This window comes from Anser anser, assembly GCF_964211835.1.
Source record: "Anser anser genome assembly, chromosome: 1".
NCBI classification, from domain to species: domain Eukaryota; kingdom Metazoa; phylum Chordata; class Aves; order Anseriformes; family Anatidae; genus Anser; species Anser anser.
The window spans coordinates 94481547-94507913 of record NC_139720.1 but is presented as its reverse complement, the minus strand read 5'-3'; the positions used below and the strand labels follow the sequence as shown (position 1 = coordinate 94507913).

General features: G+C 36.2%; 1 protein-coding gene across 50 annotated transcripts in view; it reads right to left on the bottom strand.

Moving 5' to 3' along the window:
• Positions 1-26367, bottom strand: part of ABI3BP (ABI family member 3 binding protein) — a 172234-nt gene that overhangs the window by 73825 nt on the left and 72042 nt on the right. For 31 of the 50 annotated variants that reach the window (XM_083821425.1, XM_083821426.1, XM_083821439.1 and 28 more), the window contains exons 7-21: positions 23609-23660; positions 22425-22487; positions 21802-21897; positions 17987-18064; positions 12160-12237; positions 10734-10808; positions 8219-8284; positions 7637-7711; positions 6345-6413; positions 4952-5026; positions 4200-4274; positions 3278-3340; positions 2635-2700; positions 2195-2260; positions 916-990 (exon numbers count right to left, since the gene is read on the bottom strand). In XM_083821425.1, coding sequence (XP_083677551.1) covers positions 916-990; positions 2195-2260; positions 2635-2700; positions 3278-3340; positions 4200-4274; positions 4952-5026; positions 6345-6413; positions 7637-7711; positions 8219-8284; positions 10734-10808; positions 12160-12237; positions 17987-18064; positions 21802-21897; positions 22425-22487; positions 23609-23660 — 1072 coding nt within the window. The remainder of the gene's footprint in view (positions 1-915; positions 991-2194; positions 2261-2634; positions 2701-3277; positions 3341-4199; positions 4275-4951; positions 5027-6344; positions 6414-7636; positions 7712-8218; positions 8285-10733; positions 10809-12159; positions 12238-17986; positions 18065-21801; positions 21898-22424; positions 22488-23608; positions 23661-26367) is intronic. The other 19 variants (XM_083821423.1, XM_083821443.1, XM_083821449.1 and 16 more) reach the window with 17 other exon arrangements.

Here is a 26367-nt window from a genome sequence, read left to right as displayed (position 1 = left end):
GAGCCCTTTGTAAACTACAGTAGCTCCAACTAATTTTTCATTCAGAAGCCAGTTTTGCATATGCTTGCTTTGCTTTCTGAGCACAATGTATCGCAGAATTGAGATATTTAATTTTAAAGTCCCCCAAAAGAGAATGGTTGATACAACAATGCAACAAAATACCCCTTGCTTAAATCGTCCTAGCATTAACTGAAACACAGCTGAGAACATTATGGAAGCTCTCTACCTTCTTTTATGACCAGACTCTGGGTAAAATCCCATGCTCAAATATAAATGCACATATTCTGCCTAAAAAAATACATTTTCTATAAAGACAGGGAGAAAAAATTAATGGTTAGAAAAAACAACTGTAAAAAATATTTTTAATGCCAAAAATCTGTACTATGGCAGTCTTTTGAATATTACCGTTTCTAGAGTCTACTTTAAAAAGTTGTAATAGGAAACAAACATTCAGCTACAAGATTTTTTTAAGAAATGCCTACTAGCTAAAGACAAAACGCTTCCTCCCGAAGGACAATCATCATCTTGAAAACCTGAAATTCATCAAGCTGGACATTTTTGTCTCACCTGCTAAATTCCATCCCACCCTCTTCTCCAACCCCTCAGTTATTATCCTGAAAAGGCTAGACCATACTTCAATTACTTGAACATACTGATGTAGGAATACATCACTATGATACAGGAATACATCATTATGATGTATGTCATACATAGTGATGTAGACATACATCACTTAACTTGAAGCCAAATCTGCTGGATACTGGCAAGTATTAAGCGTAACATGAAGCATTAATGAACAAATAAAACACCACTGCATGCACTATTAAAAAGCTAGGAGAAATAACAAACATCAGAATACTACTATTTCAATATCAAGAAAGATCATAGATTGGAAATAAAACAAACATCATTTACCAGTCTCTGTCTCTGAGATTTTTGCAGATGTAGGTATTTGGGAAGTGGAAGTAACATGAAGAAGGTTATTCGAAGCTGGAAAAAAAAGTGTGCCACATTATTTAAATGATACAAGAACCATTACTGCACAGCATCTTCTGGGAGTATAATGTTGCAATAAAAAGAAACGGAGAAAATGTAAAAATATAGTCTGCAAAATGAGCAGGCTTTTAAAAAATAACAAGGAGAATGTGCAAAATTATGTAAAAACACACATAAACAATGTAAAAAATGAAAGGGAATATCACAAGTACAACAGAAGAAATACCACAAGGTAAGTACGAATGTAGGACAAAAAAGGCTGAAGAGAACTGTGCAAAGGGAAGCAAAAAGAAAGTAACTTTAGATGATGATGATGATTTATTTTTTTAAATAGAAAATATATAGAAAGTGATCTAGAGACCACTAGGCAGAAAAAGAAATATCTTTATCACAGGTAAATTTATAGAATTTGTTATGATTACAAGTATCTTTGGTTTCTCCACTGTAAGAACAAGACATTTATGAAAACAAGAAAATTTACATGAAATATCACGAAGAACCTAATGCAATACAAAAAACATAACTTCACTGGAAAAAGGCATGATGAAACATGACGCAACAGAGCAGATAAGACAACAGGGTTCCTGCTGAAACAAGCACCATAACAACATATTGCAAGACGCTTTACACTCTTCATATACTTTTAATTTGCACTTGACTTCAAGTTTGTAGGCTTCACAGTCTGCTCACGCAATGCTTAATGACCTCAAGGGTCAAAAATACTGCCAGGCCACATGCCTGCCCTTGCACACCTGCCAATACAAAAGAAGCTGCTGCCATGAGCTTCTCCCACATTGTCACCGAGTGCCACAGCCAACACCTTAACCAAACCTGGATTTTCATTTGCCCAGCCGGTGTGCACTGTCTCATTTGAATGTGCCTGAGAAAGAAAGACAGCTCCCGTGACGGAAGCAGTAGAGAAACGGCAGCTGAAAGCAAGATGCAGTAATACGTTGTCCTCTAGGCAAACTGTCATTTGGTCCCCACAGACATAACTCACAAACAACGGAAAAAGCACGGCATCAAGCAACACAACTGTGTAACACATGCAGCAGGTTCTTCTGCAAGCCAAGCTGCACCCACAAATCTCTGTATTCTCTGTGGCAGACGACAACGATGACGGGTGGTCTGAGACAGAGGGCATGAATGGGAGAGAGGGAAAGGAGAAAATGGAAAAAGAAGGGGTTTAACTAGTTACCCGTCACTGTTTGCTGGGTCGCCAGGGGGGAAGGAGAGGTGGATTTCAGCCTTGGTCGCCGGGTAGCTAAGATCAAAAACAAAAACCACCTTCAGGTCCTTGCGCTGGCTGTCATCACAAGGGTGATACCAAGACACAGTGACAAACAGGGAGATAGAGCCCTCCTCGAGGCAGGCCTCCATGTCACAGCATCCCCTCCCCTGGAACAATCCTTCTGTCCTTCAAATGGCAGAGCTAGCCCCAGGTAACAGAGGAAGCCTTGAAGTGGAGGAGGCCGTACCGCAGACGCTTAACAGTGTAGCTCTTACCCAAGAGCCATTAGGGACCAGCTACGTCATGCACCTACTTTTCAGGACAGCCAACACCAGAACAGGCTCACCTCTGCAGGGAATAGCACTGCCTGAGTACCCAAAGCAGGAAGGGAATCGCTGGCTATTTACCCATCATAGTCCTCGTGGTTTCCGGTGAAGCAGACGAGGTGGATTCCGGAGCCCATCTCTGGGTTGCTACGGTCAGACATGGAAATGATCTTGAGATACCTACACAGTCCTGCCAGAACAGGCTACCTAAGTCCGCACCACTCCCCATGACATCTGGAAACCCCAAGTCTTCCCTTAGGTTAGTCCCTAAGCCAATGAGCAACACACCTACTCATCCAGCTAGAACTTAAATGCTCAAGTCTCTGGAACAAAAGAGGAAAAAGGGGTAACTGACTCCTTGTAAGGAAGCTCTGGAACACCTACACCACATCAACAGCAACACCAGTAGTAGTAGAGTTATCTTTCTGCCATATTGGAACGTTTCATTCTAGAAAGAAGCTTCTGAAGAAAAAACACGTGTAGAGACAGACGCACAGACAAGCAAGGCATGGTGTGATAGATTCTTTCTGCTAAATGGCCCTGCAAAAAAATGATTCCCAGGTGACAGCAAAAGCAGCGGTTCAGCCATCAGAATCATGGAACTAGCATGACAAGTGTTTTCGCAAGCCAACGTACATTAACAAACCCAGATATTGCTCAAAGCAGGTGAAAATGACATCAGGTGATGGAAGGGGAAAAGAAAAACAAAAAAAAATGTATTTACCCTCCACTGTTCCTTGGATTGCAATGTAAGGAGGAGGAGGTTTCACCTTTGGTCTCTGAGTAGCTAAGATCAAACCAGAAAACTGCCTTCAGATTCTACAGAGGAACGGTGTTTTTCAAAGCAGTACCAGCATGGAGTTGGAAATACATGACGTGCACGTTACATTCAGCTATTTTACACAAATACCTGCTCTCGTTACAGTATTATTCCATCCTTAAAGCAAGGCAGCCTGGCTGCATTAATGTAGGACACAAGCAGTTAACATTTTATTGAACTAGGCCTCTTGAGCAGAAAATTTATTTAGAGGAATTGAGAAGCTTAACAATGAAATATCTCCTTGTTATCATTTATAAAAGGGACTGATCACATCACTGACACAATTGGTATTACCACTAACAGAAAAAAGGCCAAAACAAAAACAAAGAAACCAATGGTCTGCTACAGACATTGAAATGACCTTGAGATACCTACAGTCTTGCTACGGCAGTCCAAACAGCACCCCAGAATTCTAAATTCAGAGCAAGATGTGACATTTTATGGCATTATCTTGTGATAACATACATAGAATCACAGAAACTGAGCTATTCCAAGTAACAGGCCTGGATATACAATCCTTTACAGAACAATGTAAGACAAAACAGCACAGGACAATCTTGCTACTTGTTTACAAACATAAGAAAATTTACTTTTGTATCACTTTACCTTTCCACTCCAAACTTCTCTAAAATTGCAGCAGATACAACAGGTTTTTCTCTCTCTCCCTCTGCCTCCTTGTCTCCCCACCAGTTACACAGCAGAGTGTGTACTCCCCAACTACAACAGTGCAAGTCAGAATAAACTTTCCATTTAACAAAGTATCACTGTGCCTTTTGAAAGACTGTCTAGATGTCAGGAGAACTACAATGAAGAGAGATATCATTACCAGCTGGGACTGGTGGCATTTCTGGCATGCCAGATGTTACGGATCTTGAATAAAGAGGCTTTGTTTCACCTAAATCTGAAAACATAATATTCTGTTAGAAGACTTACTTACCTCAGGGCTACTACAGGTAGCACATGACTCAGCAGACAGAAGTTGCATTGTTAATATGGAAGTAGAGGGAAATTTGCTTGCAAGCCAGCTAGGAATGACTATGCCTCATGAACTGTTGGTTGGTGTGCATGTCAAAATGGAAGCAATGAGACTTAACTATTCATATTAGTGAGAATTCTTATTGCTGGTTAAGAATCTTAAAACACGTATTAAAATTTGGAGGTAGTAAGAAAACACCTTTTGATTTAGAAAGCAGACAGTGGGTCAGCTAACATAAAGCCAGTCAAAACAACCTTTTCACAGAAATACTGCACAAGTATATGTTAAGCCCCTCATTACCTTCCACAGTTAAGTGCTCTTAGCACAGGAAGAAAACTTGGAAAGGCAGCTCCACAGCTGGGAAACTCAATAATGAGAAAACCAAAACCAACCAAAGACAGCCCATTCCAAGGCCCCTCAATCCCCCATCTATCACGATGAATGACAAGTGCAAATGAGAGTTGAGTTAATTGCAGCAATAAATGGTATGAGTTACTGGGATGGTGACAACTAAAGTAAGGGAAAAGTTCCAAAAACAGCTGTAAGGATAGAAATGGAAAGTAAATCATTAAAACTAAAGAAAGTCAACTTATCAATTTTACCCAATGCTGTTTCTAACAAATGAGGTTCTGTGGTAACTACAGGCATGGTTATCTCCCAATCAGCAGTATATCCAGCTGCAGAAGAAAATGTAAATACACCTGAGAAATAGCTTCACGTAAATAAATTAAGGAGGAAGATTTGGGGAAGGGAGAGAAAATTTACCTTCCACTGCTCTGTAGAAGTCAATACGGATTTATTTTTATAACAAAGTGTTCTTTGTTTTTTCTGAGTATTTTAAGTACCCTCTCTACCTACTTGGCTGAAGATATTATCTTACTTTCCCATCTGTAAAAATGTTTATGAAGGGACTGAAAACCAACATATACATAGTTACATGTAGGTTTGACTTAAAGAGCATCTGAAAAAACAGATGCACAACTTTCCATCATCAACTTTTCCACATCTTTCCATTACAGTAAGAATACTTCATAAAATCTAAGAAAACAATTGTTTTTTCAGGATATGAAAGTCTGTCTGTACCACTTCATTAAGCAACTTAGGTCAAGGAAGTTTCTCAATTTTGGCAAATTTTTGTTCAATCCAAATTGGGCCCAGGTATCCCATATAACAAAATGAAGTAATTTGATTAAAAAACATTATCTGGGAGTAGGATGCTTTATAGTATGGTGCAACTAAATGGAACTCCTGAAAACTGTTTTCAGATGCCATGAGCCAGTAGGTTATACAGCAGATAACTTGATAAACTACAGCTTTACTGCTCTAATTTTTCAACAATGAACTGCTTCCTTTCCCTTCCATCTGCTCCTATCCTTTCCTCATTGGCCTCACTTCTCATGAACATATGCGGTCATGTTCAAGCAACACCTACAAATATTAAGCATCCTCACATTACCAAAAGCTCTAGGAGAAATAACAAGCTATCCCCACAGCTGTAGCCCACAGTAAAGCTTTGTTAGAAAGGTCTGGACTGAGATGTGTTTATTTTCTCATTTTAAGCCAATATGCATGAAAAATCACAGCAAACTGTATACCAAACATGTATATTGAAAGACAGACAGAAAGTGAGAAAGAAAATCTAATCACTGAAAAAGTATATCCTACTTGACTATATCAGTCTTATTTGACTTTTGCAGCCTTGCAAAAGTTAGATCTTTTCTTGATAAACCTGTCAGCTCAATACTGCCTTACTAAGGCAGTATTGTATATCTGTAAACTAGTTGCAGTCTTGCTTTTCATCTGTGGTGTGCCTGATCCCAGGAATTATGGTACTGTTACAGGATTTGAAAAATTAACACATAGGGCAACATCCAATGCAGGCAGTATGGAATAATTGTCTGAAATCATAAATATGGGAATAGTAAACTTTTCAACACCGCCCCCCCCCCAAAAAAAAAAAAGTGATGCTTCTGAAATAATATTACTATAATTTACCAGTGTCTGGCATTTCTGAAGCTGTAAAAGTTTGAGGAGTAGAAGTAACATGAAGAAAGCCATATGAAGCTGGAAAACAAAAACAAAAATCATGCCATATTGTTTTAAAATTAAAAGAACCATCTACAACAGCATTATTTTTTTTTTTTTTTGAGCTGAAGAAACCTCTAGCCAGTATTTAACACATGATGTCCTCCAGAAAGGTAAGACTCTCAAATGTAGCATAACCAATTAATTATGAGTTCAAAACAATTGTATTTATTTAGAATACTATGCACAGATGCATAATGCAACTGATGACCAAAATGTAAGCATAATCACACAAGAAGTTTTGCATGAAAAAGGAGAAAGGCATCTCAAAGAAGAAAGGGAACAAATTATGAAAAGAAATCAGCAGACTGGAACAGTATGGAATTTTTCCCTAGGATTCCAAGGATCAAAAAGGAGGATATCCTGGTGCTGAAACTAGAGAAATAAAGGATGACAAAGCAGGAATGGTACCAAATGAAACAAATGAACTGTCTTTTGTCAGATATGAGTGGCTGACGCTTCCAATTGATCTTCCCTTTAGTAATGGATTTCCTTCAAAAATGGATTTCCTCCAAAAACATATGCATCTGGCATTTCACTATTGGCATGCTAATGAAGTGAAATCTATCCAACTGGCTCTGTGTACTTTTTTTTTCTTTTGGGTAACTGTCAGTGGCCCCACATAAATAACCAGCTCTTACACGCAAGTTTCCTCATCTGTATAATAAGAGTAAAGTCATCAGAGACATTTTCTAAAGATCAAGTAGCCAGTGTTTAAATCTTCAAAAGCGTTGTCTTCATAGTACCAGTTTTGAGATCTGGTTGTTTAAAAGTAACCATGTCTATATTTACATAAGAAGGCTAAAAGAAGTCCGATATTTTCAAACTGTGTTGGACTATCTGCAGTTTCCATTCATCTCTTAGGACTGAGCACTTCAGCAAGTCAGGATACTCTACCTACAAAACTCTGGTGTGGACAGAGCTATTTAAATTTAGCATTTACCATACGTCTTATACCATTTTAAAGCTTAAAGTTACACGTTGTAGCCAAACATGAAAATAAATAATAAAACACCTAGCAAACCACTAGTTCAGTATTTCATAAAAAACATCACTTAGAAACCTGTAATTTCATACAGCATTTCCATATCTGCAGTTACTCTTCATGATGTCAAACTGAACAAACTGTTTAATGAGAGACACTACATCTCTTCTGAAAATTCCTAACTGTCAAGAGGATTAATCTTACGAGAAATCATTACCAGACTTGGTTGGTTGCACTTCTGTGGTACCAGATGTTTTGAATCTTGAAGAAATAGGCTGTGTTTCATCAAAAGCTGAAAAAAGAATCTGAGCTTAAAATGCTGAGACCTGTGACTTAATGGGTTAGCATAAGATAGCTTTGTGAAGGCTGTGAAATTCCAGATGATGGTAATGCAAAGCTAAGCAAGATGGCACACGGCCTGGAAGTGAGGTGCGAGACAACTGTGTCATAACAACAAGGGATGATGACTCACAGTACAGTCCTCTGGCCTTGCAATTTGAGTTCCACATGCCCAAAAGAATGTTTATCAGCAAGAAAATTTAATCTCATTAAATTTTCTAGGATAAGTGCTTTACAGTAAGTGAGAACACAGTAAGATATGACATTATCTTTAAGCGGTCTGTTTTTTAAGCCAGTAATAAATATGTTTTTCAAATGATAACACAGACGAAAATGTTGAATAAGCAGCTCTGTGTGAGTGTTGGTAGCCAAGATTCTAAAGCAGATCTTAAAATTACCATTTGCAGATCTAAGTGATGCCAAGATAATGGAAAAATTATGGAAATAATCCACTGATTACCTATCTCCATCTCTCTGGTTTCTGCTGAAGGTAGAGATACAGATTTCAAGGTTGGACTCTGAGTAGCTAAGAGCAAACATGAAAAAAAAATGAGATACCCAGGCAGACACTCTCCCTGCAAGTGGTATGAAATTTAATCTTAACTGTAACTATCAAGTTTTTGTTTGGTTTGAATCTTCCTTCTTTCTATACATTTTTACTCTATTCAAACTACGGCATGCATCAAATCAGGCTGAATCTGTATTACTCAAGAGGTTTTTCTTCACTGCCCAGCAGCTACAACCCAAACGCATTTGATACAACTCTTTCAAGTGTGTATCAACTGGTTACTATTACATAATGTATAGCTATTTTAAAGGAAGGTGTAATGGAAAAAGATAAAAGGAGTAGGTAAGATGAAGTCAGTGAAATAATCATGAAAGTGAGTGAACAGCATCTTTTATTTGTTATGCTGTAATGAATAAAGTTATTTCACTTAGAAGCATGGGTAAGCTGAAGTGTGCTTGTTTTCATAAAAGCACACAAGCCATCAAGATTGAATTAGGTTTTCTTACCTAAAGGCCAAGATGAGTACATTTCCACTATGTGTGGGCTTTATAATAGTGTTCTGCTTCTAAGAAACAGATCCTATTAAAATTCAACCAAGTGTACAGGCCAGTGAGTACCATTCCTTCCAGTAAACAAATCGACACTCATTAATGCTTGTTTGGGTTATAATATATTTGAAAGAGAAAATTTCCATCTCTATTTTTAACTGCTCTTTATCAAAGCTATTTTTTTTTTGGAGCAGCAATTACACTAGAATTTTAAAACTAATCTTCTTTGAGATTGAGAAAAAATATTCAAACAAGGTGCAGGGCTCATTTTTAATGCAGGCAATATGAATATAATCCGAAAAGTGAACACTTGTGTTTCATATATTGGATCTGCTTTCCCATTTGCCTTCAATCCAGCACATCATACTAGTAAATATGATCCCAGGTTACCATACTGCTTTCTATAGAGATGAAAATAATACAAACAAAAGCCATATGATTCACAGCTTTTGTCAACAAAAGCTTCCTTTGATCCATTTACGTATGAACTATGAGAGCTCTCCCAAAGGCATCAGAACAGTAAGGCCATGTTAACAAAGCTATCTTTTCAGAAAGTTTTGAATTCTTTCTGTGTGGTCAGCATATTTAGTTTATAAAATAAGGGAGATGTCTCCCTCTGGTACAGTCTAGATAGAAAAATAAAGAAAAAAGCCTTCTGGGGAACTAGGGCAGATTACAGGTCACATATACTTAAACATCAGGAAATAAATTTTACTTTCTTCACTGATTTTATAACCTGGGGTGATCACAACATGCAGAGTGATTTCACAGTGCAGTGAAATCTCCCATATATGACCCACCCAGTCACTCTCACACAGTATCTGAGTTCAGCACTGACTTCACTGAAAGCACAGATGCTCCAGCTGACCCAATGGCAGGGTCCAGCCTCACGTAATTAAATCCTAGTTTTTGCTACATGGAACTATTTGGCAGAAATGGAATATGTTAGAACAAGACCAAAATAAATATCTAAAACACTTACGTTGCCTCAGTTGTTATTACTTTACCTTTACCGCTGTCACAAGCATAAAATTAGATCATTATTCCCCAGCAGAAAGCAAAAATACTTCCCTTCCCTTATAATTTTTAGACCTTAAGCTACATTTCTATCAAACATGTTCTTAAAACACTGAATGACTTTCTATCCAATGCTACCTCTATCAGCTTTTAACCAAAATTATTTCACTACAGTGAAAACCAATACGTATCCCCATTCCCACAAATGCATCTGGAAAAGAGCTGTCAAAAAATGTAACAAATTGTGAAGATCATTCACATATTCTGCTTGGTTCAAATATGCACTTCAAGAAGCAAGGGCTACTCCTGGAAATGATTTTAAAATTTGGCAGAGTGCGTTAAGTAAAAGTATGTTGTCTAAATAAATCAGCAATACAATATAACTTCTTTTCTAAGGTTTAACGAAATAAAAATCCATACTAACATAAGGTCACTCCAGTTATCTAGTGAAAAGAAAGCCACAATCTGTAATGGCATGAGTGTAACTGTGTAGCTGGTAGCCGGCCATAAACTTTGTACAGAGTTCAGGACCGAGGCCTGGCAGGTCTGCCCTGCCCAAACTCTCCTTGACATGCCTATAGCTCTGGTTTACTTTGGTTTAGCTGTAACAACTTCTCCAACTGACTAGGTGACTGTATCAATTAATTTTTGTTGTTTATCTTCTTGTAGTACTATATAGTACTACAACCTGTCACTACAATAAAACAAAACTAGACTGAGAATGAAAAAAGAAACTTGAAAATTTTGTGAAGAAAAATCTAATTGCTGCCTTAATTTACATTTACTGAATGATATTATTGCAGTTCAAGTGTTAAAACCTATCAGCTAAACAACAACAAATATCAGGTAATTCAGGTAATTTTCCATGGAAGTTTACTCGAATTTACAAACAAAATTATTACCAAGTTGTGTCAACGGACTTTTTGGAGCATCAAAGATTCTGGATCCAGAAGGAAGTGGATGTATTTCATTAGAAGCTATGATAAAAGAAATAATCAAGGCTATATTTAATAAAGAATGCTGCAAGACACAGTATGGAACTATATTTTGTCTTATAAAGCACTCCTGAAACCAATGATGTTAAACAACAAAAAGGCTGTTCCAACCTAGAAAAAAACAACAAACACATGCAACTTTGTCACTTAAAAAGGTGTGCGGAATCTGCACGAAATCACACCTTTTCCTCCAATCACAATACAAATTCACAAAAGAATCATCAATTAAGGGAAGTTAGTAATGAAAATCCATCAAGAACTGTTATCACCTAATTTGAAATTAAGCAGTGATGCATCTGAATTACATTTCATATCTTCATCTTAAAAAGCACACAAAAAAATAAAAATAAGCAAGATTAATTATGCTTAAAAAATGATTAAATGTTAACATGAAAATTAGATTGATGTTTTAGCTTCAGTAAATTCTGGAAACCTACTGGCAACTGTAAGAGACAAAAGAGAGTATGACATTAGTGTGAATCAATAGGAATATGTAAAAGCGTTTACTGAGAAGCATCAGCAGTCCTCTTCACAAGGAACATTTGTATTTTTGTGCTGGAAAAAGTTCATACTCCTCTCCTTTCTGAATCATCATCCTGTATTTATACATTTGTGCTTTAGAAAATCAAAAAAAAAATTATAAATAACCGTCAGTTTATGTTCATAATTTTGCATAGTTTGGGGATTAAAATATAGACAACAAAATCAACGTTGGAGAACTTAGAATTATGAACGCAAGAAGAAAGTAAATGCTGTTTCAAATCACAAAACTAATTACTTCTTAGAAGTTAAGATCTTTCATTACAAGAAAACTCTGAAAATAATAAAAATAATATTAAAAAATCTGTAAAGGTTTTTTTTTTTTTTTTCCTCCAGGACAAATACAAATACATCATGTCACATACAAAGTAAAATTTTCCTTTTGCATTACTGTTGATGCTACCTAAATGAACCTGTCATCAGAGGAAAATCATTGAGGTCATTATTTCAGTTGTATCATTGAGGTTATTTTACTGATGGAAATTTTGTTTGTTGGTTATTTAGATCACATAAATAAAAATCATTACTTTGAAAAATAACATTGAATCAACCAGTCAAATCTGCTAGCAATAATCATATACATAAGAGCCACATCTCAGCCAGAGCTAGATGCATTTTGGTTTATATTTCCTCTTTGAGTGACTAGAAACACAAAGGGAATCAAAAAATTTTGATTAGGACTTCCTATGGAGTAGCTCAATAGAAAGAGGATGTAGTAGAAAAATTCTGCTAGAAGGGAAAAAAAAGAACCATTTACTGTACAAAGAAGGTAAAAAGCAGCAAAATTAGTTACCCAGTATGTTTTGAGTTTGCAATTCGGGTTTAGGCGTTGATTTAAATTCCTTAGGTCCATGCTTTCTCTCAGCCTGAGCTAGAAAAGAAGAAGCTTTATTTAATTTTGAATCCCTCTGAGCATTTCTTTATCTACTGCTCAAAGCCCACTGTCTTCCTCACCACTATTTTATGCTATCTGATTAGAATAATTTCTGCAGTAGCTCAGCTTCATCATGATTAATTTTTATTTGCACATGTGAAGTCCGTATGTATTGGATTTATTCTGCTGCAATTTTACACAAGCAAAAGGAAAATGTTAGTCAAAAAGAACAAAGCTAAGATTGTAAGTTCAAACAGTACTTCTGCTACAGTCTCTCAAGTTTTGTTCATACTTTTTAAGCATAATAGAGTTATTTCATTACATAGTGTATTTATAAATATTTCCCCTGCTATTCTGGATTTTTTAATCCTGCTAATGCAAAAATTATCAGGAAAAGAATACAGATTCACCCGTAATACCCTAGCTCTTCCATTTAGCCAGTAATAACAATAAAATAAGCTTTTGATTTTTATTATTTTTTCTACACCTTCTGAGTAAACCACGGGCAGCGAATTAAACAGCAATTTGTTGTACCTAAACTGAATTGCTAACCATATTTTAATACACTAGTGCATAATTATATGCCTCCTGTTTCACATAATATTTAATTCCTATGGTATGTAAGCCAGTATCACATTTTCTTCCTTCTTGTCAGAGGTCCCATAGCATTTACTCAATTATGAAGGACACACAATTGGAAATCTCAGATTATAAAATAAAATAGCTTATTGATATGGAACACAGGATGGTACATTCTCAAGCCTTGAATGGGATAAGACCAGTACTTCCTTCCACAGAACGAATTACACAGCATTTAGCACAAATTGATGTTTAGAGAAGATCTTTAACATCGGTGTCCAGCATCATTATAGTCATTTAAGTGCCTTAAAAAGTTTAAGTCTTTATAAAGTTTTAGTCTTCATAGTTTCCTAAAAGAACACTTTCATTCTGAAATGGAGTAAAAGAAGAGATATATCCCTTTTTCACTTTGCTCTCCGTACTTCCACGATCGACTAAGTATGCTTAGCAAGTATGCAAGCAAGAACTACTCAAGTGTATTTCTAAGTTTATTATTTCATTTCCTGAAGAAAACATGCTGTTTTCCAGCTTGCAAATAGCTGGATAGTGGCTACTAAAGTTACACACATTCTACTATTTTCTGCTTTGGAGAATAGTGTGTTTCAGTGCCACAAAAGCTGCAATCTCCACACATGCTGCCTTATCAGGACCCAATTCAGCTTCTACTAAGTCAACAGTGCTGTTACTGTCAACACTGGAAGAGGGATTTAGTAGTACAGAGATATTCAAGCAATTTAACTCTATGAAACTTGTGGGAGAAAATTCACCCGTGAGAGACCTAGAAAGATAACAGAAACAACAAACAAACACAAATTCCCCAGAAGTACTTCAAAAGCTAACATTTTTTTCTGTTGAAATGTAACCATGAGAAAAAAAAAGTCAAATACAGACATTTAGGCCTCATTACGCATTTTTTTTTTGTTTGTTTGTTTTAAGAGGTTAGCTGATTTATACTCATATGAAGCATGACTCTTGGCAACTATGTGAGCTGAGCAAGATGAACAAAGGATTGGGATAAAAGAAACCAGGCTCTCCTCTCTATTTTGCACAAAATGGTGTAGGGTTGATATGAAGCAACAGAAGACTTTTTTTAATTTTATTATTTTTTTAATAAAGTGGTACATGAAGCAGAAACTTTAGACCTTAAAAGTTAAATTACAGAAAAAGAGTAATTCACCCAGAAATGCCTCTGGCATTTACAGGGTATGAGGTAAAGTAGGTTTAATATTCTTCTGGGCTGGTTCACTGGTAGCTGCAAAGTAAATCATTAATATAACCAAGCATGATAAGTTTACTCTTACATCATACACATACGCTTACACATGATAGTTTACTCTCACACCATAACAACATAGCAAGCATTCATTTAGGCAACATTTCTTATTTTTCTCTAAGCTCTCTCATTCACGTTCCTCTCTTCCTCCCCAGAAAGCATTGGCATATTCTGATGGAAGCAGTAATCCTACTTTTTCAGGTATCCCATGTGAGCACAAGGGGAAGCCTTCAGGATCCAGAAGGAGGACAGGAAGAACAGAACTTGGAAAATATGGCAACAAAGGAGTTACCATGCATTATCTGTACCTATCCCTACTATGCATTAACCCTACCTTGGATTCACAAGTGGTCCTTTTTACTTCAAGTCTGTTTTCTATTTCACAAGACTGCTTTGATATATTTCTGGTACAATTCCTTACATAAATAAATAACCTGCTGTTTTGGTTTTTGTTTGTTACATTTTTTTCCAAACTAGTTCTTCCATGTCCTAGACAAATGTGCTATTTGTAACTGTTGGTCAGTTCCAATTTCTTTGTGAAGTTAATAAAGTGCACACATCGGATTCAACTGAATTTTCATGACTGAAAAAAAATAAAAGTAAGAAAGCATGAATTCATGCTGTTCTGTTAAGAATATATTATTCTTAACTGGAAAATATTGTAACAAGACTGGCAAAAATGAAGCATGAAAGAGCTTACTAACTAGTCTTTCCATGGAAGTGTATGCCAAGGGAGGGGAGGCCTGAAATTAAGAAAATGGTGGGATCCTTGGCTGACAAATACACCAAAAAAAGTTGCTGACCAACACCACACCACAAAACACACCCTTTGGCAAAGACTCAGAGGAATATAAGAGTGGCCCAGCTCATGGAGCTTTTCAGAGAGTTCTGCTTGCTGAAATGCTCTAAGTTCTTTTCTTCCCTTGCATGACAGACAGCACACAGCTCTTTTTAAATGAGTGTTCTGTTGCCACTTCTGGTACCAGTTCCTAAACCTTTCACAGCAAGTAATGACTATGTCTTACTGCAAGTCAATCTAGTATGATTTTCAAATTGGTAAATCCGAAAGAAATATAACGAAACAGATCTTATTGATAATCTCAATTAATTGTGCCTACATGTTACCCTCTCAAATGTAACCCTTGTAAAAGGCCAGGGCTCAGATCTCTCACTTCAGCTGCTTGTGCAAGTCTGTCTCAAATGCATAACTATTCAGGTTATTTTTGCCTATTCAATAGCTAGACAGAAGTTAAACTCAGATAACTTCTGTTTTCTTTTAAGGGATTCACTCTCATTTCCATTTCCTGCTATTGCCATTTCCCCCCTTAAACTGAAATACTGTAACCACAATGAATACATTCTCTAATGTAAATAGTGTGACATGCCTGAAAGATCTTCTTTAACATGAGACATTGGTACTGTGATCAGCAAATTATAAATAAAAGGAATGGTCACCAAAGAAAAAGAGATATGGAAGCAAAACCACAGAGGAAGCATGAAGTAGAAGATGAAAAGGATTTCAAGTATTTCAGTAAATAACTGATGGTATGATAGCAATATCAACATGTTTAGATGTAACAAACAGTTATATATCATTTGCCACTAAATAGAGAGTAGTTGCCAATTACTACCACGTATAATGAAACATACTATCCAACCTCACAAAAATATAATTCTGTGCTATGTCTAGAGATGACGAAATTTATGATTAGAATTACTATATATCAGGTACATAATTACAGAACACAAAGGAATGGAAATGAAATGGACTGAGTCTCTCCTCCCAGGCTCTGTGTCAGATTTCACACTGTTTACTTGACTAACCAGTAAATTCCAGCACAAGAAATGGTGTATTTTGATTAGAATGCAAGCCTGAGGACTAGGATTTTTTGCAGGACAAGTGATTACATAAATTTATGCAGTCAATTCTGACTTTCACAAAATTGTGAAGTTCTGTAAAATATATTTGTAAATTGCTTGTTCTGTAGTTATATAGACAAGGTAAGTTATTCTGTAAAATAAGTGTGTAATTTAAGTCTACAAGAGACCTCAAATTGTAAAACAAACAAAAGTGTTCTTCACAACTTTTTTTTAAATTATCCACACGTTTCCAATTAGTGTCAAGCTGTTTATTAAAACATATGCTAAGCTTCTAGAATTTAGAGCCTACTTTGATAAAAAAATTTCCTGTGAAGGAATATTTTTGTTTTACTTTTAATATTTAGGATGGACAGAAAAGAGCAATTCATATAAAGGTTTTGCCCAAAGGAAGGCAGAGTTAAAAGTAGAATTTGGCAAATAGACTTATCTACAGGGTGTGAAATAAAAAACAGCATTTTCTGGAGACTAAAAACAATGGATTGCTTCATCTAAAACATGGTTAGTGATCACTACACGTTTTTGTTGCATGACTTCATCTTGTATCTCGTATTCCCTATATATTTTTTTGGAGGGCAAAATTCTGGTACAACTGGAAAGAGTTTTTGTTTTTTAATTAAAATCTGAGAAGGTCTCATGATGGAATGTGCAGTATCTTTGATACATGTATGGAATAAAATAAATGCAGTCACATTTAAGGGCAGTATCTGAGTGAAGGCGGTGATGCCAAAGGAACAATCTACTACATCATTTTGGTCAAACAGGACATACATTATTGATTGAATACAGTAATCACAGAAAGATTACATAATATGACTTAACTAAATCAAATCAAACCTTCCCTGTCTTGGTTTCTCAAATTCTTTTTCATTTTCAAGTCTTGTCGCCATTCAAACCTCCTTTCTCCCCTCTCAGCAAACACATTGGCAAAAGCCAACTACCATTTTTAATGACAGCAGACTCAGGTTAGTCTCAGTTATAGGATAAAAATCAGAGTAAAGAAAATGGAGAGAGGCATATGGCTACCTAAGCAAATCAGAAATGTGAGTTGATAGCAATAGCAAAGTGGAAAGTAACACTTCGTCATTTGACTCTGACCAATATATTTCTCTCCAGCTTTTTGCCTTCATATTGCAAATGTTAAAATGTAGGGCTATGCTTGCCATACGACTTGATAAAGTAGTCTACTTACATTGCCTAACTTGTTTCTTAAATAAATGAAGGCAGTAAATCCTGTGAGATTTAAAATTTCACCTCACATTTTTGAAGAATTGAACAAATTAGCCTCTGACTACATCCTTTTACGTAAGTATTTTTTTCAGCCATGAATAAATGATGAAAACTTCAATCTTCGACATAAGTTAACATACATTTGACAGACGCATAACATTGAATATGAATCTAGGATTGATTTTATATTCCTTTCCCATGTATATGAACAGCTCCCATTTACTTTAATAGTAAGCAAGTCCACAGACAGAACGTGCTCCATATTAATGTTTTCAAAACTGAATGGCACATCATGCTGTCATTCCCTGCACCTCTAAAATAGTGCCTGTGAACTGTGACTGTTCAATCTTAATCTCACACATGCATTCCTCATTTTCTTTCTATCTTGAAAGTCAGAAGTTCAAGGTGCATCACAAGATCACTTTTGTTTTGCTATTTTTCACAATTGCAAGATAGCCATCCGCCCATGAAAATATGGTTGTAGTTCTATTATTGTTCTATTCTAATTAATTTCATTATTATTACAGTTTGTTTTTTTTTTTTTTTTTTTTTTTACAAACCTAACAACTGGAGCTTTATTCCAAAACTACAGTCAGATTTTTATCTACATTCTAATTCTAGGTACCACTCAGAGCTACTAATTCAGCTTCATTATGCTCCTTTCTTCCACCTACTGCATTTAGTAACACAATAACTGCTTCAAGCCACACAAAGATGAATTTAATTTAAGTTTATATCTTCGGCAAAGATATTCAACAGAGTTTCTAAAAATAGAATTCTCATTACCTGGAAGGGACTCTGGGGAGATTTCTTGAACTTCTGATGTTTTGGATTCAGCAGGCCATACATGGGTTTCATTCTTAGCTAAAGGGACAAAGATAGTAGAGAGTTATAGAAAAGCTGCATCTGTTCTGTTCCACTACAGATTTTTTTCTGTCCCACTTCAGTCTGTCAAATAAAACCAATGTAGTTGAATGGCTGAATAGCTTTAGGAATCAATGAACATCCACCACACAATGAGTACAAGCACCTGTCTAGTGATGTTGAACGTGCTTGCAATTTTTGGTATTGTTTTATTCATAAAAAAGATGCTTTGAAAATAACATTTACAGCAAGTTTTATGAGTCATTACTTTCACAGTGCAAAATAGTTTTCAGTGTTTTTCATTTGTCTAGCATTTCAGCATTAACAGCAAAATTCCTTTCAAAATTCAAAGATGTAATACAGATTTTCAATCTTCTAGTACCTAAAGGAATTCTACAAGAAAGCTGAATCAGGATTCTTTATCAGGGAGTACAGTGAAAGGACAAGGGGTAATGGCTTAAAGTAAAAGAGAAGAGATTTAGATTAGATGTTAAGAAGAAATTCTTTACTATGTTTTTTTTTTTTCTGGACTACTATTCTTTAAAAAAAATAGTAAATTTTTGATTAAGTAAATAAAAATTATTTTGAGAATCAAAAAATATGTTATTCTGAAATGTTTTATTTTGACTTTTCTAAATAATATAAAATTAGAATAGTTGCAATATGTCAGAAAATCATACTTAGTTGTAACTCCATACACAACATAAGCCTTACTGCATTTTACTGTAGAAATAGTTCTCAGGCATGAGTGAAGGAAATTTGTTCTTGATCAATACGTCTTTTTGTCAATTATTTTACAAATTTAAATTATTTCTCTGAGTATTTTTGCTTTTCAAGCAATAATTATTTACTGTTTTACAATCCTTTGAAATCCGGTATTCCCCTGTGTGTACAACCATGCACTTGATGTTCTCTGGTAAGGAACAAATAGTAAATGGAACAAAACAAAGCATCACTTGTTTACCCTAGTTATTTTCACAAAGATGATTGTGTAATCTACCATAAAGAGCAGCTCCAAACTGGCATCACACCAGCTATTTTAAACACATTAGAGCATCTAAATTTAGAAGTCCGAGTTCTACGCTCAGCCAAATGCCGAAGTTGGACAACTGAAGTTACCTTTCTCTTTTTCCTTGCCTTTTGCTCACAATCACGTTCTCCTATTTTTACTGTGCACCCTACTGAGCCTTACAACCTATTTGAAAGCAAAATGTTTTCCTGCAGAAAGACATAATTTTACTAGTAGAGAACCAAACCAATAAAACCTTCTAGTCCAAAACCAATATTGGAGGTTTTATAATATGGTTTACTAGAAGTGAGGGTTATTACAAACGGATTGGTCAAAATGTGGTCTTTAAATGGTACATTTGTTTGTTACCTGTACATCCCATATCTTAAACTTTTTAAACCTTAAAACCTTAACTAAATTAAAACCAAGCTAGCAAAGACAAACACCTTTTTTTCTATATTTAATTTTCAAAGAAAATATTAGTTACCAAGTTAACAATATGGTAAATTACATCACCATGACTGAAAACTAATAATGTTCTGTAATATAAATACTACAATTAAGTTTTTCTGCTTAGTTTCAATTTTCAGTAGCCACAGATGATGCTAGGAGATGATGCTTAGGGATGCTAATTTTTCGTAGAATCACAAAATATCCCAAGTTGGATAGGACTGACAAGGATCATTGAGTCCAACTCCTGGATCCACACAGGATCAAAAATCAGACCATGTGTCTGTGTGCATTGTCCAAATGCTTCTTCAACTCCGACAGGCTCAGTGCTGTGACCACTGCCCTAGTAAGCCGGTTCCAGTGCCCAACCATCCCCTCAGTGAAGAACCTTTTCCTAACACCCAGGCTGATGTCCTGTTGCTGTCCCCAGAGAGCAGAGCTCAGCGCCTGCCCCTCCACTCCCCTTGTGATGAAGCTGCAGGCCACCATGAGGCCTCCCCTCAGCTTGCTCTGCTCAGGGCTGAACAATCCAAGGGACCTCATCTGCTCCTCATACTTCTTCCCCTCTAAACCCTTCACCATCTCCTTAGCCCTCGTTTGGACACTCTCTAATAGTTTTATGTTCTCCTCATATTGTGGCACCCAAAACTGCACACAGTGCTCGAGGTGAGACCACACATGCGCAGAGCAAAGCGGGACAGTGTCTTCCCTCAACCGGCAGTGCCTGAGGCACCCCAGGGTAGGTTTGACCCCCTCCTGGCTGCCAGGGCACGCTGCTGGCTCATATTCAGCTTGCTGTTGACTAGAAATCTCAGATCCCTTTCTGTGGAGCTGTTCTCCAGCTTCTTGTCTCCCAGTCTCTACATACACTCAGGACTACTCTGTCTTAGGTGCAGAATCCAGCACCTGCTCATTTTAAACTTCATGCGGTCAGTGTCCAGCCCTCTAATTTGTCAAGATCTCTCTGCAAGGCCTTTCTACCTTTGACGGAGTCAAAGGCTCCTCCCAATTTAGTATTGTACACAAACTTACTTATCATTCCTTCAAGTTCTGCATCAAGTCATTTATGAAAACATTGAAGAGCACTGGCCCCAAAACGGAGCCCTGTGGAACCTCACTAATGACTGGCTGCCAGCCTGATGTAACCCCATTTGCTAAAGACCTTTGAGCCCAGCCTGTTGGCCAATTGTTCACCCATCCTATTACGCACTTGTATGCTGGACGTTTTGTCCAGAGAGATACTGCAAGAAACAGTACTGAAAGCTTTGCCGAAATCCAAGTAACTCAGCCTTAGTTCAAACATATTCTTACTCAAACACATTTCAGTGTTACTCTGCTGTGTAGCTCTACCCTTGCATGCACAAAATATCTGAACAGGAACAAACAGTGCTCTTTTCTCACTGCAAAGCAAACTAGTCTGAGAATGTGCCATGGCCAGCAATGGAGCAACAGAGTAAAAAAAAAAAAATAACAGAAAGAAGAAAGGAAGAAAATCTCACATAGTTGTAAAGAGTTCAGATAAAGTACTAGGCCTAGGCAAGCCAAAAATCATCAGCTCCAGAATTCTGCTCAAGCCATCTGTGAAAGAGGGACCAGGGACGTTTTTAAGGTTATAAAGACAGCTGTATTTCCCATGATTGTGCCATTCACAGATGATTTGCTAATTTACTGAACTTAAACAAAAGCCTCAATAAATCTTTCACATGGACTTGGAACCTGCAAGTTCCAGGCATCCTCATGAGATATACATGAAATCTGTATTGAAATTTGTGGCTACTCTTTTCTCATGGATTTAATTACAGATAATCAATAAGAATCTCTCCATGAAACAATTTCTCATGTCTACTCAAATCAGAACTCATAAAATAAAATTCACATAAAATCTGGTCTTACAAGTGCACACAAACTCCCGTTTTTACAGACAAACACTGAAAGAAAACACTTATGAAAAAAAAAGTTACAATGTAAAGCAAAGCAAAACCCCTAAATACCATAAACATGGTTATGTTTTTCCTTCCCTTCTTTATGGATCAAAGCTAGTACATATACTTTTGCATGACTATGAAATACTTAAAAACCTGTTCAGTTGTTTTAAAATAAGCGTATTCCTACAAACTCTTAGAATTCCAAACAAACCATTAATTAAACAAATACAAAATGAAAGGTAAAAAAGGAAAAACGGGCTTTTCTCTTGCATACCCAATCTCACCCCCCCCCCTCCCCCCGTACTACTGATGCTTCTCACGAACAAATAAGAGCTTAGTTCATTTCTGCTTACCCAGTTTTTTCCTGGATGCTTGAGGTATGTCATCTATTGTCAGGGGAGGAAAAAGTTTCTGCTGAGTTTCATTGAGACCCGGAACAATAAGGTGCACTACACAGAAAGGTGAGTGAGCCATTAATTCCAGATGAGCTGAACAATAAATATATAGTCTGTCTTCTGAAATATGTGACCAACTACTACAGAACCACTGGGAGTTTAGCCTGAATATCTGGGAATTGAGTTAATCCTATTCAGTAATTATTACTCCCGTTTGGTGCCATTTCCTTTTTTTTTTTTTATAAAAAAAATCACTCGCTGTATTAACACTTTCACTATTCTTCAGAATGGCAAACAATTCAAAACAATTCAGTATTAAAGCATACAACCCTGGAGTACTGTAATATCATAGATACAGGGACATTTTGTCTAGTGTGCCAAGGAGGACAACCAAACGTGGTTATCAGAGGTTACTGCTCTAAGCAGTATATGACAGACATTTCTCTATATGTTCTATATTTATGTGCAAAAGACACATTTAATGAAAGAGCTATCAAGATCAAGAAAACTCAAAGCATTTACACAGTTCAAATTTTCAGCCACAGAGGAAGAAATATTGAAACAAAAAATCTTCTCCTCACCTAATATTGCTCCAGGCAGAGAAGAACTATCTGAAGTTTTGGACTGTGTCCTATTTTGAATAACTGTGGAGACAAAACAAGTACATCAGAAAATCACTTGAAAAGGCCTGAAACAGGAAACAAAGCCACCACTGAGACAAGCCTCAGCATTCTGAAAGCCTTTCCTCAATTTAATACTAAAAGATGAAGACATCATTGTAAACTTTTCTACATTTGCATTCAGTTTAAGAGACTGCAAATTGTGTTACTTCTACATTTCCTCTTAACTGTGCATCTCTTCTTCCTAGCATATCAGTTTGAGGTCCTTGGTGAAAAATATCATTCTATGCTTGTGTTAATAAATGGCCAGCTCTGGCACATCTCATTACCCTACCATTCATATGTCTTTAGGAAAGAGGCATACTGGAAAAAACAGATGTGAAGTAAATGTCAGTACAGTCATAATTTAGCGGTAATTACTCTAATTTGCTTTTGCACCACCCTCCATTGTTTCTTGAACTGTGAAATACCTCAGAAGACAATTTGCTTGATTTTGTTGCTTAAAATTATTTACAATATAATTTCCGTTAGCAAGTTTTAATCTGCACCTCATTTTCTTCACTATCTGCAAGTAGTTAATTTTCAACAATTACACTACTATGCTACCTCTCACTACTACAGTCACAGGTGAGAAACAGGTACTTCTAAAGGTCAATATATCTAAGTCTATTGTAGCTATCTCTCTCCACTGACTGGGGAAGGGAGCAGAAGGTTAAGACAGTGGTGTAGCTAAAGACATCCACAGTGCAGACATCAAAAGTTTGGCAACATTATTCTCATCTATACTACTGCATTTCAAGCTCAAATACTGAGCCATGCACAGATGGAAGACCAAGACACCTGTACAATTCAATAGAAACATGAAAGAATGGATAGTAGCCGAAGTCAAAATTGATTGGTGTCCATTCAGGAAATCAACAAAGGCATTGTTTGTAATGCAAATTAATAACTCATTTTATTAACAAGTGGCTAACAGCTTGGTATTATTTGTAATTAAAGAACATGATAGTTTCTAAGGTTCTACCGATTCTAAAAGGGAAATTTCATGCATTCCCATCACAGTCAGTAGTTTTTTTCCCCTCCTATTAATTTTAAATCAGTCTTGCAGAACAAAAGAAACAGTTTAAAAATATATAGAAGATTACCTTGTTTGATTATTGTGACAGGGACCAACTTCTTGTTATCTCGTAGCGTAAGCTGAAAGAAGGGAAAAAAAGCCTTGGGATAACTGCCATCATAGTAATTGAACTTTCTTAGTAACAAAAATAGAGGGCTCTAATCCAAAACCGCGCCTACCCCAAGTTAATGCTGGATATGGCTCTGGCCCCAGTTACTGAGGGTTACACTATTGCTTCAGTTCCCTTGGGTTAACATAGTAATATTGCATTTTGATCTCCTTTTTTCAGTTTGAGATGTTTTGCTTCATAAAAACACAGTATTTGACAGCTTAGGAAACCCCAATCTTTTTTTCTTTTAAGAATCTCTTGAGCACTCACTAGGGTGTAGACCAGAAAGCTAAGAAAAACTGACATTTAACTAAAACAAAACATCCGAAATACAGGCAATTACAAATGTGGTTACAGGATAAAATTATATTCTCAGGAAGAGTATTTTTTTTAACACAAACTATTCCAGAACCAAGTGTACATTTGTAACTATTAGCATGCTTGGGTCCATGGTCTGCGTAAAGTACGAGTAACCGAAGAGTTGTTTAATTCAGTGAAAGTGGTTCCAAAGACTAATTGGCCAGCCACCCGTGTTCTTCTCAGAATTGTTAAGCTAAATACTTGCACTCTTCTGCTGTTTGTTTGTCTTTTACCCAGATTAGCTTTTGCCTAAGTGTGCATCTTTTTCAGAATCCTGATAACCATGAAAAGAAGTACATGAAAGAACCCCACATTTTTTAAATAAAGAAAACAGATGGTCTGTATGATTATAAATCAGTATTCCCTACCACACGTGTAGTAGGACCAACTTCTGAAAGCCTTTAATATAGTAAGGGGAGGGGAAAAGGAAGACTGCCATGTCAGCAGTAGGAGAATGCTAAATACATTGAAAGTGGAGGTTTTCTTTTATTTATGTTTATTTTTTTTTAATCAGTTATACCTGAGTTACAAGAAAGAAAATAACTCAAACAACTACCTCTCTGAGTTAAATGTACACCACTTAAAGTCAGCATCCGTTTAAGTTCATTTAGCACTTCATGATATCTGGTCTACTTCACGCGAAAACGCTTGCGTGAAAATTCAGCATTTGATGAAATTTATTTACTTAACGCTATCTATTTCTGCTCTCCTCTAAATATTTACATCTTCAAAAAGTACTGGTTAGAACAAACCAAAAGCTTAGGAAGCTGGAAGAAGACAGATCTTAATAAATATGATAGCTTTTTCTTCAGGAAAATGGCTGCTTATTCTACAAAAGCCATTACTTTCTGTTACCTAATAACAAGGTTTCATTGGTATGAATATGGTCAATCATTGCCACTGACAAAGAATATGAAATTATGTTCCTTTCCTATCACTATTTTGCCTTTATTATTAATAACCCTACCTTTTGTTTTGCCTTTTAGTGAAAAAAAAAGTTTCAGCTTATCAGCTTTTGTAGTAACCCTGCTATTCATGTAACTAACAAGTGGGATAAAATGCATATATTCGAAGCAGCTGTCCATTTAATTGTATTTCCCATCAGGAGCCCTTATAATCAAATAAACAACTCTTAAGAGCCCACTCACACAACTCTAGTGTGAAACTTGTAATCATAATTATTATTAGTCCTCATACTAATAAAAGACTCTTACATTCATTGACGAGAGCATATTTTGTTGACTAATAATGGATGACTGATGCCAGCAAAACAAAAATGCTAAATACACTAAGCATGCATTAAAATACATTCAAAATTTAGCTTATCACTTGAGAACAGATCACTGACACGAAATCTATGTTCTGCAGCTGCTGTACTTATGCTGTTTATGCGCACCAATATGCAAGTGCTACACTTGAAATGTAACACCATGTTGTCAATCTTCTTATTCTCAGTCTCCAAAAAGCACCTAATACAGGTGCTTTTAACTTTATTTTTTTTAAATTTTACTATATCTAGTAAAATTTATGACTTTGAGCAAACCATTTCAGAAACAGTAACGTATCATCTGTAGTAATGGCACTGTTACCTGTATTTTCCAGGCACAGAATACAAAGCACATACGTGTTAGGAACAGTAGTTATTAAAGTGATTGTGGAAACTCCATGAAGGAAGATGACAAAAAGTATTGCTTAATTTCAGAGGAAAATTAGATTTGTAGGCTATACCATCAATCAGGTATCTTAACTTCTGACTGCATACTTGTTGCATACTGCATAAAGGACTACAGTTCTTTGACATTCTACCAAGTGGTATATGGCCACATAACTTCTAGAATACTCATTCTTTCTGTATTTTTTATATATAAGTAGCCGACAAATAATTAGCATATACTTAAAGAGACTCCTCAAGGAAGCATTACAGTCAACATGGCTTGGGTAAGCTTGGGAAAAACACGTTTTCAAATGATAGAAGTTGAGAGCCCTGCTTTTTGACTGAAAAACTCAAGGAGGACTCCACCTTTCAGCCTGACATTATGAAACTACAGGAACCTACTTAGACAAAAGACGAAAGAAATTTCCTCTGCATTCCCTCCACCCTATCACCACTCATTGTTTATAAAGGGAAAAACAATGGCTGTCCCTAGAGGTCTTCTTTTTTTCCCCTCTCATTAGTTGTAGCTTACATAGCCCCAGGAGATTAGTCAAACTTAGTGGATGAACCTGCCAAAAGAAACACAAGCTGAAATGTGACTGATGTTGAAAGGGCAGAATGACTAGATGGATCGGTAATGTTGCTTTAATAAACAGCCTTTAAA